The 18,051-nt window shown below is 41.7% G+C and overlaps 1 protein-coding gene across 1 annotated transcript in view; it reads right to left on the reverse strand.

The window, feature by feature from the left end:
• CPA6 (carboxypeptidase A6) overlaps positions 1-18,051 on the reverse strand; it is a 266,594-nt gene that overhangs the window by 73,118 nt on the left and 175,425 nt on the right. Inside the window, exon 3 of the mRNA XM_061122831.1 lies at positions 6,855-6,979. Coding sequence (XP_060978814.1) covers positions 6,855-6,979 — 125 coding nt within the window. The remainder of the gene's footprint in view (positions 1-6,854; positions 6,980-18,051) is intronic.

Genomic DNA, 18,051 nt, shown 5'->3' on the forward strand with positions numbered 1-18,051 from the left:
TCCTGGGTACTTTTATCTCTTTCAGGAAACTAAGGTGGTGGATGAGGGGGTAGTAAATAGACTTGCCAAAGCCAGCAAACTACAGAAGAATCTCCTTCTGAAGTTTCCATTTAAAAACATAAGACACACAAACACACAAAAGTTTTCAAAGGTATAAAGACCTTTACAGAACGTTTACAAAATGAAGCTCTAGTGTATTGTTTTTGTATTATTTCCAAAGTGGGCAGACTTTTTAAATATAAACAAGCCCAGATAATTTGTTTCCCCTTAAGGCAAGAGCGGGCTTCCCAGGTGGCTCAGTGGTAAAGAACCTACCTACCCGTGCAGGATATGCAAGAGATGCCAGTTCAGTCCCTGGGTCTGGAAGGTCCCCTGGAGAAGGAAATGGCAACCCACTCCAGTATTCTTGCCTGGAGAATCCCATGGACAGAGGACCCTGGTGGGCTATAGTTCATGGGGTCACAAAGATCAGACAAGACTGAAGTGACTGAGCAGGCACAAGGTCATTCTTCATATTCACCACCAGAAAATTTCTGAAGTTCTGATGCTGGTCCATCTGTTGGTTTGGCACTGTACCCCTTCAGAAGCTATTATTTCCCCAGGAGTTTCAGTATGAAAAATCATGCTTCTGAATGAAATCTGTATCAGTCGATAAATGACTTAACATATTACTAATAATATAATGAAATGCCCATTCAGAGAATAGTCAGAATAGTTCTAATTGATAATTGCTCCTATACAAGATTTACTGTAATATTTTCTAACAAGTGTTGTAACCAAAGTAAGAAAATTATGAAGTTTTTCAGTTTGAGGCTGTGGAATCAATCTAGTTGGGTATTAGCTTCTTTGATGAATCAATGCTTAAGCTTCTCAGTCTTGTTTTGAAATTTCCCGGTGCCCTCAATTGAGCTGGTCTTCGGAGCTCTGCTGTCTAGCCATTCATTCAGGCCAGCGATTCTCAAGATAGGCTGCTTTAAAAATCACCCAAGAGCTTTAAAAAGATGCCACACCGAGCCCTACTTACACAAGAATCTGTGTGCAAAGGTATCAGGCCTTTCTGAAAAGCTCACAAGGTGATTTTAATACATAGTCGAGCTCAAATTTAGGCTAACAATCTGAAAACCAGTAATCTAGGCTAATTAATCTGAAAACTGACTGCTCTCAGTCTTCTCAGTTTCCACATTAAATAAAAATGGAAGAAAGCATTAGAATATGGCCAGTCTTTGCATCCTCTTTCCTCCTGAGTGTCCATGCTGGGTGTGGTCAGAAGCATCTATCCCTCCTCTCTCTTTGGATCTCCTGTATTGAAAGGGCTGGGAGGCTGAAAAGTACTTTTCCTCGACTCTCATGTAGCTACGGTTCTGAGTACGAATTTGTGAACCCTGCCAAGAGAGGAAGTTAAGAATGGGGCGGAGGCCATCTCCTGCGGGTGTGACCATGTCGAGGTGGCAGAAACATGACCGTTGAGAGGGTATCAGGTGTCTGGACTCAGAACTCTGGGGTCCAGTCACCAGCTTCTTGACCACCAGCCGGGCTGTCACACCAGGTCTGGCCCCGTTTTTCTTGTCAAAGTGGCCAACTGGAAACCAGTAGATTGATGAGAAGCCCATGAAATGGGGTCCAAATGGCTTTTTTTTTTTTTTAAAAACAGCTGTAGTTTCTTAGTTTCCTTATGGCTAATTACTATTTTTATTCTAATCATGTGTATGCTCAGTTGTGTCTGATTCTTTGTGACCCCATGGACTGTAGCCCTCCAGGTTCCTCTGTCCATGGAATTCTCCAGGCAAGAATACTGGAGTATGTTGCCATTTCCTTCTCCAGGGGATCTTCCTGACCTAGGGATTGAACCCACATCTCTTGCATCCCTGCATTGGCAGGCAGATTCTTTACCACTGTGCCACCTGGGAAGCCCCAGTGTGTGGCATATGCTTCCTTAAAAAGTCAATGAACATGCCAAAGTGTACTGTATCAAGCCTTTTTAATGTGATTATATTTTCATTGAGTTGTTTTCCTTTTGAAATAGTCAAAGATTTTTTCTAGATCTATTAAGAACTTTATACAAGTGATATTATCACTTAGTACAAAATCACCTCCCCAAAGCTTCTAGGGTGGACAAGGGAGTGTATGTCAAACTTTGAAATTCCATTGCCATTTTTTTTTAACAGGTATTCAGTTTACAAAATTATTGAAATTTTTTTTTAGCAAAAGGAATCATTTCCTAGGTCATGTCATTAAGAGGGGTTGATCACCCAGGGGCCAGACACATGGGGCCACATTGTCTCTGCTATAAAGATGAGTATATCTATACATTATGTATAGTTGTACAGAGTAAATTATAATCTTTGGAAAATACCCCAGGCTACAATAATATAGCTCAATTAGAATGATCTCTACCTACCAGCCCTGGGGAATTTAATTGACTTACATATTATTATCTTCCTGCCAACAAAATGAATAAATGATTGCTCTCCAGGAGGAGACCACTGGTTTAAAACTCTCATTTTTAAAAACTCTATTCTCTGTGGTATAAAGGGTGATATTTTATTCTATAGCAGTTCCACATGACCTATGTTGAATGATTTGAAATAGAGACTTGTTAAAATAACTGGTATATTCTTTTCTTCCAAATAATAATTAATGAAGCATTTGAGTTTTTTACTGAGGACCTGTAGAAACAAGCTCTTCCCTGCTAGGCATTCAGAGAATCAAAGCCTGCCTTCAGAGCTACAGCAATGACTAAAATGTGTTCAATATGAACAATGGTTTTGTGCACAGTTGTGACTCTGCCCTGTTATGGAGGTACAGATAAAATACCTTTCTGCAAAAAGCCCATCAGTACTTTCATAAAGCTGTGCCTATCGCTCTGAGAGCCAAATATCTCTGGGATGTTACTGCCCCATTGAACCCTCTCTCCCAGCCTTTCACAGAGACTAGAGCTCTCTTCCTTGACTGAGAGAGCCATGAACCCTTCCTTGGCCTCACCAGGGATCTCTGTGTCAGTTCTGACAGTAAAAACACTAGCTTAACAGTTGGAGTATTTGAAAGGTTGTGTGTGCTCTGTTGTGTCTGGCTCTCTGCGACCTCATGGACTGTAGCTGGCCAGGCTCCTCTGTCCATGGGATTTTCCAGGCAAAAATACTGGAGTGGGTTGCCATTTCCTTCTCCAGGTGATCTTCCTGACCCAGAGATCAAACCTGCATCTTTTGTGTCTCCTGCACTGGCAGGTGGGTTCTTTACCACTAGCAGCACCTGGTTAGTCATTTACAATTGTGGCCAAAATCATAGGGTTCCAAACCAATAGTAAGTCACTCCTTCCCATCTCACTCATTCACTAGCCTGCATTTCTCCCCTCAGATTTTGCACTTTCTCTCCATCTCTTACCCCACTCCTTTGCTTTTGTGCCCTCTGGAATTCTCTTTGATCGTAAATAAAATTCCTACATTCTCCAGTCTCTTTAGAGAACTCCCTCTTCTCATATTCTTGCACCAGCAGAAACTGGACTCTTTCAAGGACCCAGACTCTTTGGTGACTTTCTCTTCTCCTACTTTGTCAGCATCCTCCTTGGTACCATTGGTATTGCTCCGTTAACCTTCTGACTTCTGGGAAAAGCTCATCCTCCCTTCAGCATTGTGCCATTCCTGACTGCTTACCTCTAACTCCTGGCTCCTCCCTGCTACCTCCTGTCTCAGGAACACATTCTCTTTCCCCACCTCTAATCTTGCCATCAGCCAAGGAAATTCAAGATTGCTGAGATGGCTTTATGGTGATTAACCTCACTCTCTCTTGCCTGCATCAGCCTCAGTGATCTCCATTCCACTTCCCGCCATCTCCTTCATTGCTACCCCTATAATCCTGTCACCAGCCACAAGTATTCTATTCCAGAACTCTTAATGTCCAGCAGCCTACACTTTATCAAAACGTGTTTCCTTCCAACTTGTTGCCCTCAGTCACACTATACCTGTTTTCACTGTAAATATCTTAATGCCCTGATTCTTCCATTTTGTCCCATCATTTAAAACAAAAATTTTCTTTTTATCAGAATATAGTTGCTTTACAAAGTTGTTGGTTTCTGCTGTACAGCAAAGTGAATCAGTTAAACACATATCCACTTTTTAGATTCTCTTCCCATATAGGTCATTACAGAGTATTGAGTAGAGTGCCCTGTGCTATATATACAGTTAGGTCCTTTGTTGTTGTTGTTTAATTGCTAAGTCATGTCCAACGCTTTTTTTGACCCCATAGACTGTAGCCCTCCAGGCTCCTCTGTCCATGAGATTTCCCAGGCAAGAATACTGGAGTGGGTTGCCATTTCCTTTTCCATGGGATCTTCCTGACCCAGTGATTGAACCCACGTCTCTTGCATCCCCTGCGTTGGTAGGCGGATTCTTTACCACTGAGTCATCAGGGAAGCCCCACAGTAGGTCCTAGTTTATTTAGTTAATTAGTCATCTAGTTTATTTATAGTAGTGTGTATATGTATATGGGCTTCCCTGGTGGCTCATCTGGTAAAGAATCCGCCTTCAATGCAGGAGACATGGGTTTGATCCCTGGGTTGGGAAGATCCCCTGGAGAAGGGAAAGACTACCCACTCCAGTATTCTGTCCTAGAGAATTCCATGGACTGTATAGTCCATGGGGTTGCAAAGAGTCAGACATGACTGAGCGACTACCATGGTGGCTCAGAGGTTAAAGCGTCTGCCTGCAATGCTGGAGACCTGGGTACGATCCCTGGGTCAGGAAGATCCCCTGGAGAAGGAAATGGCAACCTACTCCAGTATTCTTGCCTGGAGAATCCCATGGACGGAGGAGCCTGGTAGGCTACAGTCCACATGGTCGCAGAGTCAGACACGACTTCACTTTCACTTATATATCATTCACTATAGAGAACAATATGGAGGATCCTTAAAAAGCTAATAGAGTTACCATATGTCCAGCAATTCCATTCCTGGGCATATATCTGAAGAAACCATAATTCAAAAAAATAACATGCACCCCAATGTTCTATCATTCTTCCTAGATCCTCCTATAATCTAGACTATCCAGATTAGACCCCATGGATGAATACCTGGGCTAGCATCTCACTAGAAACCTTAACTTCCTTGTCACCTTGAGCTTTTTTGTGGTTCTAACCAACAAAACGTCAACTCTGAATCAGTGCTACAGTCTTTCGTCTCTGCAACAACCACTTTTATTGGTTCCTACCCCATTTTTTCTCTTGGCAACACTCTTTAACCCCTATTTCTTTATTCTAAGTAGATAAATTTTGCTTCTCAGTTCATCCAGAAAACTGGGCTATTAGTTATGATCTCCTGCCCTGTTTCCCTGGTGACTCAGATGGACGCACAAGTCCTGGGTTCGATCCTTGAGTCAGGAAGATCCTCTGAAGAAGGAAATGGCTACCCCTGCAGTATTCTTGCCTGGAGAATTCTGTGGACAGAGTCAGGTGAGCTACAGTCCACGGGGTCACAAGAGTCAGACATGACTGAGCCACTAGCACTACTACTACGATCTCTTTAACCTGTCGACTCTCTTCTCCACAATCTTAACTAGACCCACATTTCCCTCTTTGGTCTTATAGGATAAGGTACTTTTCCTACCATTTAAAACTACTCCCTCACCTGTGCATTCTGTCTTTCATCATCAATTGCCTCCTTCCGTGCTGGTCAGAGTGCCTTCAGGCCACAGTTGGCCCCTCCCCACACTCCAAATCTCAGGCAGTCCCTGATTTAGCATCTTCCTCATCTCTGCCCTCTCCCTATTGTAAGTTCTAAGAGTCACAGAGTAGTCGGCTCTGCTGCTGTGTTCTCACATCCTGTTCACTTCTCTGTCTTCTGCTCCTAACACTCTAATCCCACCATCAGGGTTACCAGTGCAACTTCCATTGCCAAATCCGAAGGTAACTGATCAGTCCTTTTCTTGCATGAGATCACTATGGCACCAGGAACCACTGACATCCCTTATCTCAAAAGATTTTGTTTCTTATTTGATGACTAGGACTATCTTTCAGCAGTTCCACACTCACTGCTTAACTAATACTGTAAAAAAAAAAAAAAACAGCAACTCAAAGTATTCACCAAAGTATTCTGTATTGGTCACCAAAGACAGAAGACTTGGAATCACCCAAGAGTTCTTCCTCTTCCACTTACATCCCAACAAACGCAGAGTCCAGGTGGTTTTGCTTCTGAAATATTTTTTGGAATTCTCTTTTGATCCCACCACTCTGGTCCTGACTCAGGGTCCTCATTCTCTCACCTGGATTGCTGCTGTAGTCTCCTCCTACGCACCTCCACCCAGTTACATGTGGCTCCCTTGCTCACATCCTACAATTGTGCAGCATCACCCATAAGATGAGGTCTGAGTTCTGAACAGCAGAACTCAGCTTCCCACTCTGGCCCCTCCAACACCTTTTCTTCCTACTCCCTGATCTGCACCAGTTCCCTGCGCACATACTGTGTTGCTTCTTGCCTGTTCCCCTCTGCCTTCAAGGTCCCAAGTCTCATCCTTTGTCCAACTGATGCAGCTCCTGCAGAGTTTGGCTTTTGTCTGCCCGTCTATGCATCCATCTTCTAGGCATGGATAAACTCCTCTCCTCTCCTCACACAGTAAAACCGTCCCATGTGTACACTGATTACTTAGGTGAGTGATAAACAAGTGTGATTGCTCCCCCTCCACCATTACACTAAGAAAGAAGCTCATGACTGGCAAATAAGAACTGTGCCATATCCATGTTGGCTTCCCCAATGTGAAAAACAGAACCTGAAACACTATTGTTGGCATTTAAGACATAACCTAAATACAGTTGCCACTCAATTCAACTGAGTATAAATGAATTAAGCAATGAAAAAGCATGCTTACTTGTACTGGATGTTGGCTTCCTGTAGGAAGGTTAACAGGGCTCGGGAGCCATTGTGGGGAACGTGGACATCAGTGACTGTTCCCTGTGATATCTGGGAGACACCTCCGGGCTGCCACAGGTCCACCTGTAGTGCAGGAACCAACCTATAATTCACAGTCAATGTCGGTGGGGAAAGATCCATGTCACAGTGTCAAACACATCATCTTGTTGGCTTACAGCAATACCAAAGCCTTTTTAGAATCAGACTCAAGGCTTTCATCATCAGGGTCAAACTCTCAGTTGATTCTGAATTTAGTGTCCAAATGATATCACATCCATATAGAATCTGATCATAATTTACAAGTAATAAATACCAATCTATTAGTCATAAGATAAAAATGAGATAAACTAGTTTTAAGTATGAGTTTGATATTGTTTAAAATTATTTACTGCACTAATGTTTGTATAATAGCAAGAAAGAGGAATACATAGATGACCCTTCATCTACTAGAAAGCAGATTGTGGTCCCTTGACCACATTCACTATCTTTAAATGGAGCGCTCCCCTAATGCTGTCTCCTCCCATGACGCAAGCTTGCTCACCGATTCAGACTCAGCTTTCACATGCCAATAGAAACATCCCTTTCTCAGGTGGCAGTAGTTGGGGTACTTGTCAGCCAGGGCAGGGCTCCTTGTCACAGTTCTTAGAGAATCTCATGTGTCTGACATCATGTGTGCCTCTTCCCAGAATGAAAGCTCCATGAGGGCAAAGGATTTGTCTGCTTAGTTACCAACCCATTCCAAGTGCCTGGCATAGTGCCTTGTGCATCTTAGCAACTCAGTCATTATTTGCTGCATAAATGCAGACCCTGTGGGGTAATTGACTGCATGTTCATCATTCATTCAGTGTTTTGCAGAAAAGCAAAAGATCACTGTTTGGCTTACAGTAGAGTCTGTGGTACACTGTCTAGGGCTCCATGCCTAGTAGGAGCTGCACATTCATTGAAAGAATGAATTGAACTCAGCTGGGATGGAGGAGAGCCTCAATTCTATACATGCCAAGAGCTGCACTTTCAGTAAGGCACAGTTTGTCTTTATAGGTCATGTCCATGTCTTCTGTTTGGGACTCCCTCTTCCTGCATTTCTGGACTTGATCTGTTGCAGGATCATGCAACCCTCACTCAGTTGTGTCTTTGTGACCCCATGGACTGTAGCCCACCAGGCTCCTCCATCCATGAAATTCTCCAGGCAAGAGTACTAGAGCAGGTTGCTATTTCCTTCTCTAGGGGATCTTCCCGACCCAGTGATTGAACCTGAGTCTCCTGTATTGCAGGCAGATTTTTTACCATCTGAGCTACCAGGGAAGTCCCCTGAAACAGAGGCATTTATTTTGGGGACAAAAAGAGTTTACCTGTTTTCTTTCAGGCAGTTGACTCCTCCACTAACTTGCAAGGGTAAGTCTAACGCAGCTAACGTGCTAGTCCAACAAGCATAGGACGACAGAAGTGTGGGGCTGGGAGGGGTGCTGAGAGGTCATTTGATCCATCTGCCAGCCCTTGGGCAAGGATACGTCCAGGCCTGGACCAGACTGTCCCCAGTCGATGCATCTAAACCACATCTTTTATGTTTCCCAAAAACGAGAGTCGATGCTATCCTAATTTAACTCATATCCACATTTAACCAGATTTTCAGTCATTTTCTTAATCCGTTACACTGAAGCACACTTTTTTTTGTCTTGTTCCATTCTTCAGGGGGGAATGACTGGTTTCTTGCTTTTGTGAGACGAAGTACCTTTCTGTCTTCCACTTTTCTTTGTATGTTAAGACTTTCTAATCCTTTAATCATCTTTGCCTCTAAACCCATTACAGAGACAGATTTTGCTGTTAAGGTGTATCACCTAATACCTGTGGAGATGAGGAAATAGTGCTGTATTTAGAGGGTGGAGAGCCACAGGAACCTGAAATATCTGAATAACCACTCTGGTGATGAGTCTCTGAGTGCTGTTTTCTGGGGCATATGCTAAAATAAGAATCCTCATTCCACAGAAGAGCGTAGCATAGGAAAATTCCATGGAAGAAACATCCCTTACTGCCTGACCTGGAGAAGCCTTCCTAGGAAACGTCACCAGAAAGCAGTTGGTCTAAAAGAAACCAACAAAAAAGAATCGGGAAAAGATCAGGAAGTATATTTTGTTTTGGTATTAGTAAAGTAAAATGAATTACCAGATTTTTCTCCAGTAATGTTTTAGGGAAAGGGTACTTGGTTAAGTTACATGGATATTTCAGTCTTGGGTGGCAGGCTGACACCTACAGTGAGATACAGGAGACTCCTATGTCTAAGTTATAGTAATAGTTCTGTAATACTCATATGAGATTTGTAAAGTGCCACCCACTTTATAGGTAGTTCTAATCTTTTCTATAAGACCTTGGGAAACGAGTTAATTGTGGATACAGATTATGAACAAGATGACTCAGATTCAGAGAGGCAAAGTCCTTTCCCAAGGATACAGGGCTACCGAATGGTATTATAGAATGTGCTTAATTCCAGTACCCATCATTTACTGACTGGGTAAGTATCTCCAGGATTTCCTGTGAATATCCCAGAACTAGAAACAACTTCCAGTTTCCTGCCTTAGTGTTCAGAGGGTCTGCTTGGCGGCTTTCACATCCTGGTCTTTCCCATTAAGGGCTTTTTGCCCTATGAATTCTATATGCTGGTATTTCAAAGTTCTAATCAGTCCACTGTGGGCAGGTTACCATCAGTCATTTCCTTAGGGCCGGAGCCCATCTGGATGAAGTGATGAACTGTCTCTGAGCAGAAAAGCTGGGTGACCCTGGATAGTGACCACAACATAGAATCAGCAGCCGGGTCAGGATGGCCTAAGGCTGGTTGCAGACCAGCTGTCTCAGGTCTTTACTGCCAAGGCCAACTGATATTCCAAGGAAAGGATGCTCCTCTGCAGAGTTTCTCACCTTGGAACTGGGTGGTTGTTCCCATGCATTTCTTTCCTTCTATGACCACCAGTCACAGCCAGATCTGTTTAAGAGGTGGAGGAAGTTTAATGTAAAAGTTCACAGAATGGACTTGGGAATCCAACGACTCTAGGCTGGAATGCTAGCTCTGGCAGCATGGGCTGTGTGACTTTGGATGAGGTTTTAACATTTCTGGGGGGCTTCCCTCATAGCTCAGTTGGTAAAGAATCCACCTGCAATGCAGGAGACCCCAGTTCGATTCCTGGGTTGGGAAGATCTGCTGGAGAAGGGAAAGACTACCCACTCCAGGATTCTTGGGCTTCCCTTGTGGCTCAGCTGGTAAAGAATCCGCTTGCAATGGCAGGAGATCTGGGTTCAAATCCTGGGTTGGGAAGATCCCCTGGAGAAGGGAAAGGCTTACCCACTCCAGTATTCTGGCCTGGAGAATTCCATGGACTATACAGTCCATGGGGTTGCAAAGAGTTGGACACGACTGAGCGACTTTCACTTTCACTTAACATTTCTGAGTCTTAGTTTCCTCATCCAGACTGTGAAGATAATTTTAAAACCTACTCATAGGTTTCTTTTTTTTTGTAAGATTAACTGGAATAATAGAAGTAAAACACATAGCAGAGAGCCTGACATAGTGACAGCTTGAAAACCCTTAACTATTTGTTGTTGCTATTGTTACATGAAAAGTACCTGGGTGGCCAACATGGTGGAGTAAGAGACCTTGCTTCACACAAGGGCACAGCAAAATTACAACAATTTACAGGGCAGCTATCAATGAAAATGACAGGAAATGCAGGAAAGTGTTTCACAACGAAAGGTATAAGGAAGGAACCACAGTGAGACAGTAGGATGAATGGAGATGCAGTATAGTCAAGACCACACTCCTGGGTAGGTGACCCACAAGCAGGAGGATAATCACAACTGCAGGAGTTCTTCCCAAGGAACAAGGGATCTGAACCTCACTTTGGGCTCCTGCAAAGGAAACTGAGCCCCCAGAATGTCTGGCTTTGAAGGCCAGTGTAATGGGGACTCTCCCTGGGGACACAGATGCTGGTGGCAGGCGTTTTGAGGACCTCATGGCACCATGAGGACATGGCTGCTAGCAGACTTCATTTTGTAGTCTTTCCTCTAGTTTATTAGTGCAGGGTGCTCACCTGCCCACCATGTAAGCAGCCTAGTGAGCTGAGGCAGGGCTATAGCCTTGAGAGCAAATGCTTTAAAAAAGGAACAATTAGAGAATAAAAAAGAGCAGAAAATTGTAATCCAATAGAACCATTAAAAAGTTGAGAAAATTTCCCAGAATGTGGAGCAAAATTGTAAAAAGATGGAAAATAGAGAAAATACAGGAAAACAAATCATAGGCCCAACATCTGGTGAATTAAGAGTCATAAAGACAGATTAGAGAAGAAGGGAGAACTCAGATCAATATATAAGGATTTTTAGACTATCAGGAATAAAGACAAGATCCTAAAAGTTTTTGGACAGTGTATGCTAATGACCCTGCCCCCGATGCTAGGAGACCTGGGTTTGACCTTGGGATGCGAAGAGCCTCTGGAGAAGGAAGTGGCTACCCACTAAGGTACTGGAAGAAAAGTTATGACCAACCTAGACAGACTATTAAAAAGCAGAGACATTACTTTGCTAACAAAGGTCCATCTAGTCAAAGTTATGGTTTTTTCCAGTAGCCATGTATGGATGTGAAAGTTGGACCATAAAGAAAGCTGAGCACCAAAGAATTGATGCTTTTGAACTGTGGTGTTGGAGAAGACTCTTGAGAGTCCCTTGAACTGCAAGGAGATCCGATCAGTCCTGAATATTCATTGGAAGGACTGATGCTGAAGCTCCAATACTTTGGCCACCTGATGTGAAGAACTAACTCATTGGAAAAGACCCTAATGCTGGGGAAGATTGAAGGCAGGAGGAGAAGTGGACGACAGAGGATGATGGTTGGATGGTATCACCAACTTGATGGACATGAGTTTGAGCAAGATCCAGGAGTTGGAGATGCACAGGGAAGCCTGGCATGCTGTAGTCCAGCACGCATGGATTGCAAAAAATTGGATATGACTGAGCAACTAAACTGAAAATATTCTTGCCTGGAGAATTCCAAGGACATAGGAGCCTGGCAGGCTACAGTCCTTGGGGTCACAAAGAGTTGGACACAACTGAGCAACTAACACTTTCACACTAATGACCAACTAGCCATGGGATTTACTTTTCCAGCAATACAGAGAGCTAGAAAACCTTAACACTCTTCTGTTGCAAGATAGCTAGAAAAAGCTGAATAAAATATAGCTACCATTCCTTTAAAAGTAGAGTGGAATTCCCCCAAATGTAAAGCGAAATTCCCAGGAGCCTAACAAAGAAGAAAATGTCATTTAGAGCTGTGTGCACTTGAGCCGTGATGGTATCAGAATTGTGGGAATATGTCACAACCACAACGGAAATCAGACTGAGATCTGGGGTCCAAAGTTCAGAGTTGGAACCAAGCTTCTAGTATAAAACTAGACCTTCAAAGGGCAATAGCCTCAGTTAAAGAGTAGGAATTAACAACTCCACACCAGTAAGATTTGATAAGGGGGCACTTTGTAGTAACAAATGCAAGACCTCTCCAGACAAAGATGTACCCTCAAGCCAGGCCATGCAGAATTCTTTCATCTGAAACTTTGCTGAAGAAGAGTTCATGAGAAAAAATATATAGAACACACGATCAAGGTATCTACTCTAAGTAAAAGCCAACATATCCAACTCATAGCTAGAATGCTCAACTTGAGATCTTCATAGGGTCTAGAAGACTGGCTAGACAAAGTTCCTGAGAAAGAAAGGAAATGAAAGATACTTTGATGGGGTTATCAATTCCATATAGATGGAATATTTCAGACAAATGGGAAAGGTAAAGGAGTTCCGAGGGAAGTACAATGTCTGCAAGGCAGAAAAGCACAGAAAAAGCATACAAATACTAAAGGATAAAAGCTAGTATAACTATATTAATAGCAAAACACTTGGGGCAAAACCATTTTTGGGGGATAATGTGTTAATATATATACATATCACTATATATAATGTAGAAATATAAAAATATCTTTATACATATGTATGTACATATGTACATCCATACATACTAATAAAATTCTCAGTTTACTGGGAAGATATAAATGCTACTAATCTGAATGCATTCAATTAAATGGCATCAAAATATGTATTGCAAAAATGGATATCATAAGGATTTTAAATTAAAAATCTTCTATCTCAGTAACCAAAAGATCAGACTTGCTTCCCAAGCACACTTAGAATTTTTATGAAAATTAACTCAATACCAGGCTATAAAACAAGTTTCAACAAATGTCAGAGAATTCATGTCAAACAAATGTTCTCTGATTACAATGTAATTAAATTTAGAAATCAGTGACAAAAATATATCTACATTTAGAAATTGAGAAAAGAGACTTTAAATAACTTGTGGGTTAAGAAAGACACTGAAGTAAAGTTGCAATTAAATCAAAACTAAATAGGACATTTCTAAGAAATTTATCACCTTAAATGATCCTGTTGCAGAAGAATAAAGATGAGAAATTGATGAGTCTTATGTATAAATCAAAACTTAAAAAAAGAACAATAGTATAAGCCACAAAAGAATAGAATACAGGGCATTTAGGAAAAAAGAGGATACATTAGTGAAAAGGAAAAAAAAAAAAAAAAGTAATGGTGAGGCTCACCAAAACCAAAGTTGGTCTTTGAAACATATTTAAAATATAAAATTTGTTAGCACAATTGCTTAAGAGCAAAAGAATGAAGGTTCAAGTGACCAAAATTATTAATAGTGATGAGACAGCCATAACCTGAGAAAAAGAATGATAAGCCAATTTTACTTATAAACATAGGTGCCAACCCTAGAAATGTATGTTAATAAACTATAGAAAAAGGTATTAATGTCATGACTGAATGCAATTAGTTTATCTTTAGTGTATTTCATTATACCGATAGTAATATATTAAAGAAACTATATGATCATATCAATACACTCAGAAAGATAACTTTTCAAAGTCCTATGTCTATTAATTATAAAATATATATATAGAAATTAATACTGAAAAGCTGATTTCCTTAGCCTATTAAATACTATCTACCAAAAATATTCAGCAGGCATTTGCATACAGGAGTAGCATTAGAAGCATTTATTTTAAAGTCAGAAACAAAGTAAATGTACTTTAATGCCAATTCCACAGATTCTCATTCTGAGGGTCATGGCCAGCAGAGGAATAAAGGAAAAAAAAAAGGTTAAGAGCTAGAAGGGAAGAAATAAGACTGTCATTATTTACAAATCACTGTGTACAGAGAAGGCAAGGGAGTCAACACAGGTAAGCCATGAAAATTCAATGATCAGCAGCATTTAGAGATATAATGTCAAAGTAAATATATACACATACATTACTGTAAGACCAGACACTATAAAACTCTTAGAGGAAAACATAGACAGAACACTCTGATGTAAACCCCAGCAAGATCTTTTTTGACCCACCTCCTAGAGAAATCAAAATAAAAACAAACAAATGGGACCTAGTTAAACTTAAAAGCTTTTGCGCAGCAAAGGAAACCATAAACAAGACAAAATACAACCCTCGGAATGGGAGAAATTACTTGCAAACAAAGCAACTGACAAGGGATTAATCTCCAAAATATACAAATAGCTCATGCAGCTCAATAACAAAAAACCAAACAAACCAATGAAAAAAATGGATGGAAGACCTAAACAGACACTTCTCCAAAGATGACATACACATGTCAACAAATACATGAAAAGATGCTCAACGTGTCTAATTATCACAGAAATACAAATCAGAACTACAATGAGGTATTACCTCACACCAGTCAGGATGGCCATCATCAAAAAATCTCCAAACAATAAATGCTGGAGAGGATGTGGAGAAAAGGGAACCCTTCCCTACATTGTTGGTGGGAATGTAAATTGGTACAGTCACTGTGGAGAACAGTATGGAGGTTCCTCAAGAAAACTAAACATAGAACTACCATATGACTCAGTAATCCCACTCCTGGGCATATTCTCAGAGAAAACCATAATTCAAATAGATACATGCACCCCTGTGTTCATTGCAGCACTATTTACAATAGCCAGGACATGAAAGCAACCTAAATGTCCATCAGCAGAAGAATGGGTAAAGAAGATGTGGTGTACGTATATATAGATATATGTACACACACATAATGGAATATGACTCAGCCATAAAAAGGAATAAAATAGTGCCATTTGCAGAAATGTGGATAGACCTAGAGACTGTCATATAGAGTGAAGTATGTCAGAAACAGAAAAACAAATATCATATAATATCACATATATGTGAAATCTAGAAAAATAGTACAGATGAATTTATCTGCAAAGCAGAAATTGAGACACATGTGGAGAACAAACTTATGGATACCAAGGATGGAAGTGGGGGTGGGATGAACTGGAAGGTTGGGATTAACATATGTACACTATTATAGATAAATAATGAGAACCTACTGTATAGCACAGGGAACTCTACTCAATGCTCTATGGTGACCTAAATGAGAAAGAAATCTAAAACAGGGAGGAGTGTATGTATATGGATAACTGATTCACTTTGCTTTACAGCAAAAACTACCAACATTGTAAAGCTATATATGCCAATAAAAAATTTAAAAATGTGTATTTGATGGGCCTTGAAATATCTCCATAAAATAACATTAAGTGAAAAAGTGGGTTATTAGAATAGTAGGTTTAGGTGATGTCACCAAAATGGTGACACAGGAGACCCCAGCCTCCATCTTCCAACAAAAATCAACAATTAGCCAGATATCCATGAATAAAAACAGCTCGGAGTGAGCTCTGGAGTCTACTTAAGAAGTTTCAGCAACACAGTGGAACAACAACAACAAAATGGGAATAACTGCACAAGAAGACAAGAAAGTCAGCTTCATTTTGCCTGCATCATCCCAGCCAAAAACCAGCACTGCCCAGTATCAAGAGGGAATATCCCAGCAAGACAGAGTTCTCCTCATCTTTATCGTCTGAGACCCTTTAAAGAGAAACTGAGCTGTATTTACCACTGAAGAAGGAACCAATGGCCAAAACAGCTGCCACAGGCCTCCTGCAGATTTCATGGCTTTTGCCCCATAGGTATTCATCCAAACTAATGCCAGCTGAGTCCCTCTTGCTCCCCTTCCCCCACGCCCCCCTCCAACATTGGCAGAGCCTAGCGCACCTCCAACTGCACTAGCAGCCAGCTCAGACCCCTGCGACGATGCAAATACATGCAATTGACCTGCTTTAACTCCTGTGGCTGACCCCCACCATTGTGCATGTACTTGGGGCTGCACCTCCAGCTGGGCACCTGCATGTGATTGAACTGAGGCTCAATACCAGACTGCAGAGCGCACACCTTGAGGGAGATGGGACAGCTACAGGAGAGCATGCTGACAGCCACAAGCAAACCCCTGTGGCTGCTTGTGGGCCCAGGTTAGGTCCTGTCTTCTGTCACTGGCCTGCACCATGATGCTCATCTGGAGTTAACATCTCCAGCTGCCACCTGCCTGGCCCAGCCCTGCCACCAGCCTCACTATAGTACGTACACCTGGGGGAGATGGTGTCGTGATGGGACGGCATCCTAACCCCCAGGGCTCCTATCGTCGCCAGAAAGTTCACTGTTAACCCTGATCCTTGCTGCCTGCTTTGGCCACTGTTACTACAAGTGTATCTGCATTGAGCTCCTGCCACCACACAGGTTGGGCCTTTGCCTTCCCTGGTAGCTTAGATGGTAAAGAATTTACCTGCCAGTGCAGGAGACATGGGTTCCAACCCTGGGGTAGGAAGATTCCCTGGAGAAGGCAGTGGCAACCCACTCCAGTAATCTCTCCTGGGAAGTCCCAGAGACAGAGGATCCTGGCAGGCTAGAGTCCATGGGGTCACCAGAAGTCAGACATGATTGATCGCAGGCATGCACGCATGCATGCACACTACAGAGGCACCTGAAGCTGGCCTCTAGAGTTGAATTTGTACATGCCACTGGCTCCGGTGACCTAAAATTTGTATGGAACCACAAAACACTTCAAATAGTCAAAGCAATCCTGAGAAAGAGGAATAAAGCTGAAGGTACCACACTTCTGATTTCAAACTATATTATAAAGGGATAATAATAAAAATAGTATGAAATTGGCATAAAACAGACAGATTAATGAAATAGAAGAGAGCCTTGCAATAAACCTATGCATATATGGTCAATTAATTTACAACAGAGTAGCCAAAAATATACAATGGGAAAAGGACAGTCTCTTCAAACTAATGGTGCTGGAAAACTGGACAGCCACATGCAAAAGAATGAACTTGACCACTATCTTATACACGAAATTCAACTCAAAATGGATTAAAGACTTGAACACAAGACCTGAATGCCCTGTCAGGGAATAGATCAATGAAGATCACGTCTTCCCTAACATTCCTAATATTCCCTAACAGTATCAGGCAGCATTAGCCTACATCTTTTCTTGTAATGCCTCTGCTTTATCCAGAGCCTGTCAAAAAGATGTATCAGATTCTTAAGTAGTACATGCTTTGAAAAATACATTGTTAAACAGCTATTGCCTACTATGTCCCTTTGCACTGTTTGGTAAGAGACCATTATATTACTGCCTTTGAGACTTTAGAGAATATCAGACTTACTAGCCTCACGGATTGCTTGACAAAATGAAGACTCTTGGGACCAACACCAGAAATCCTAATTTCAAAGGTTCTGGGAGAATCTGACTTTTTAACAAGTGCACTAGGCAATTCTGAAATAGTTGTTCCGAGGACTATGCTCTATGAAAGTCCCATGTGAGGACTGTTCTTTCAAGTAGGTGTTAACGACAACACCAGATTTGACTATAGTTTTGAAGACTCTGAAATTTTCTGTTTACTTTGTACGTCAAGAAACACTTAGTAGCCCTTAATCAGCTACTCGTTTTCAGTGACTCTTGGAGAAAGCCTGTGTCTGGCACCAGTTTTAGAGGAAAAGTCATTTGTTTGGCAGCAGAAAAGGATATGCATAGAGATGTGCAGGCAGGGATGGGAACCAAGTCCATTCTCAATTTTTCCTGAGTCAAATCTATAGATTCTATGCATTTTCAGAAAACATTCAAATTCAGGTATAGTCTGTTTTTGTACGATATGTGTTTCCATAATTCAAAATAGCTTTGGCATGACTGGAAATTTCTATAAT

The sequence above is a fragment of the Dama dama genome, chromosome 21, assembly GCF_033118175.1.
Source record: "Dama dama isolate Ldn47 chromosome 21, ASM3311817v1, whole genome shotgun sequence".
Classification (NCBI taxonomy): domain Eukaryota; kingdom Metazoa; phylum Chordata; class Mammalia; order Artiodactyla; family Cervidae; genus Dama; species Dama dama.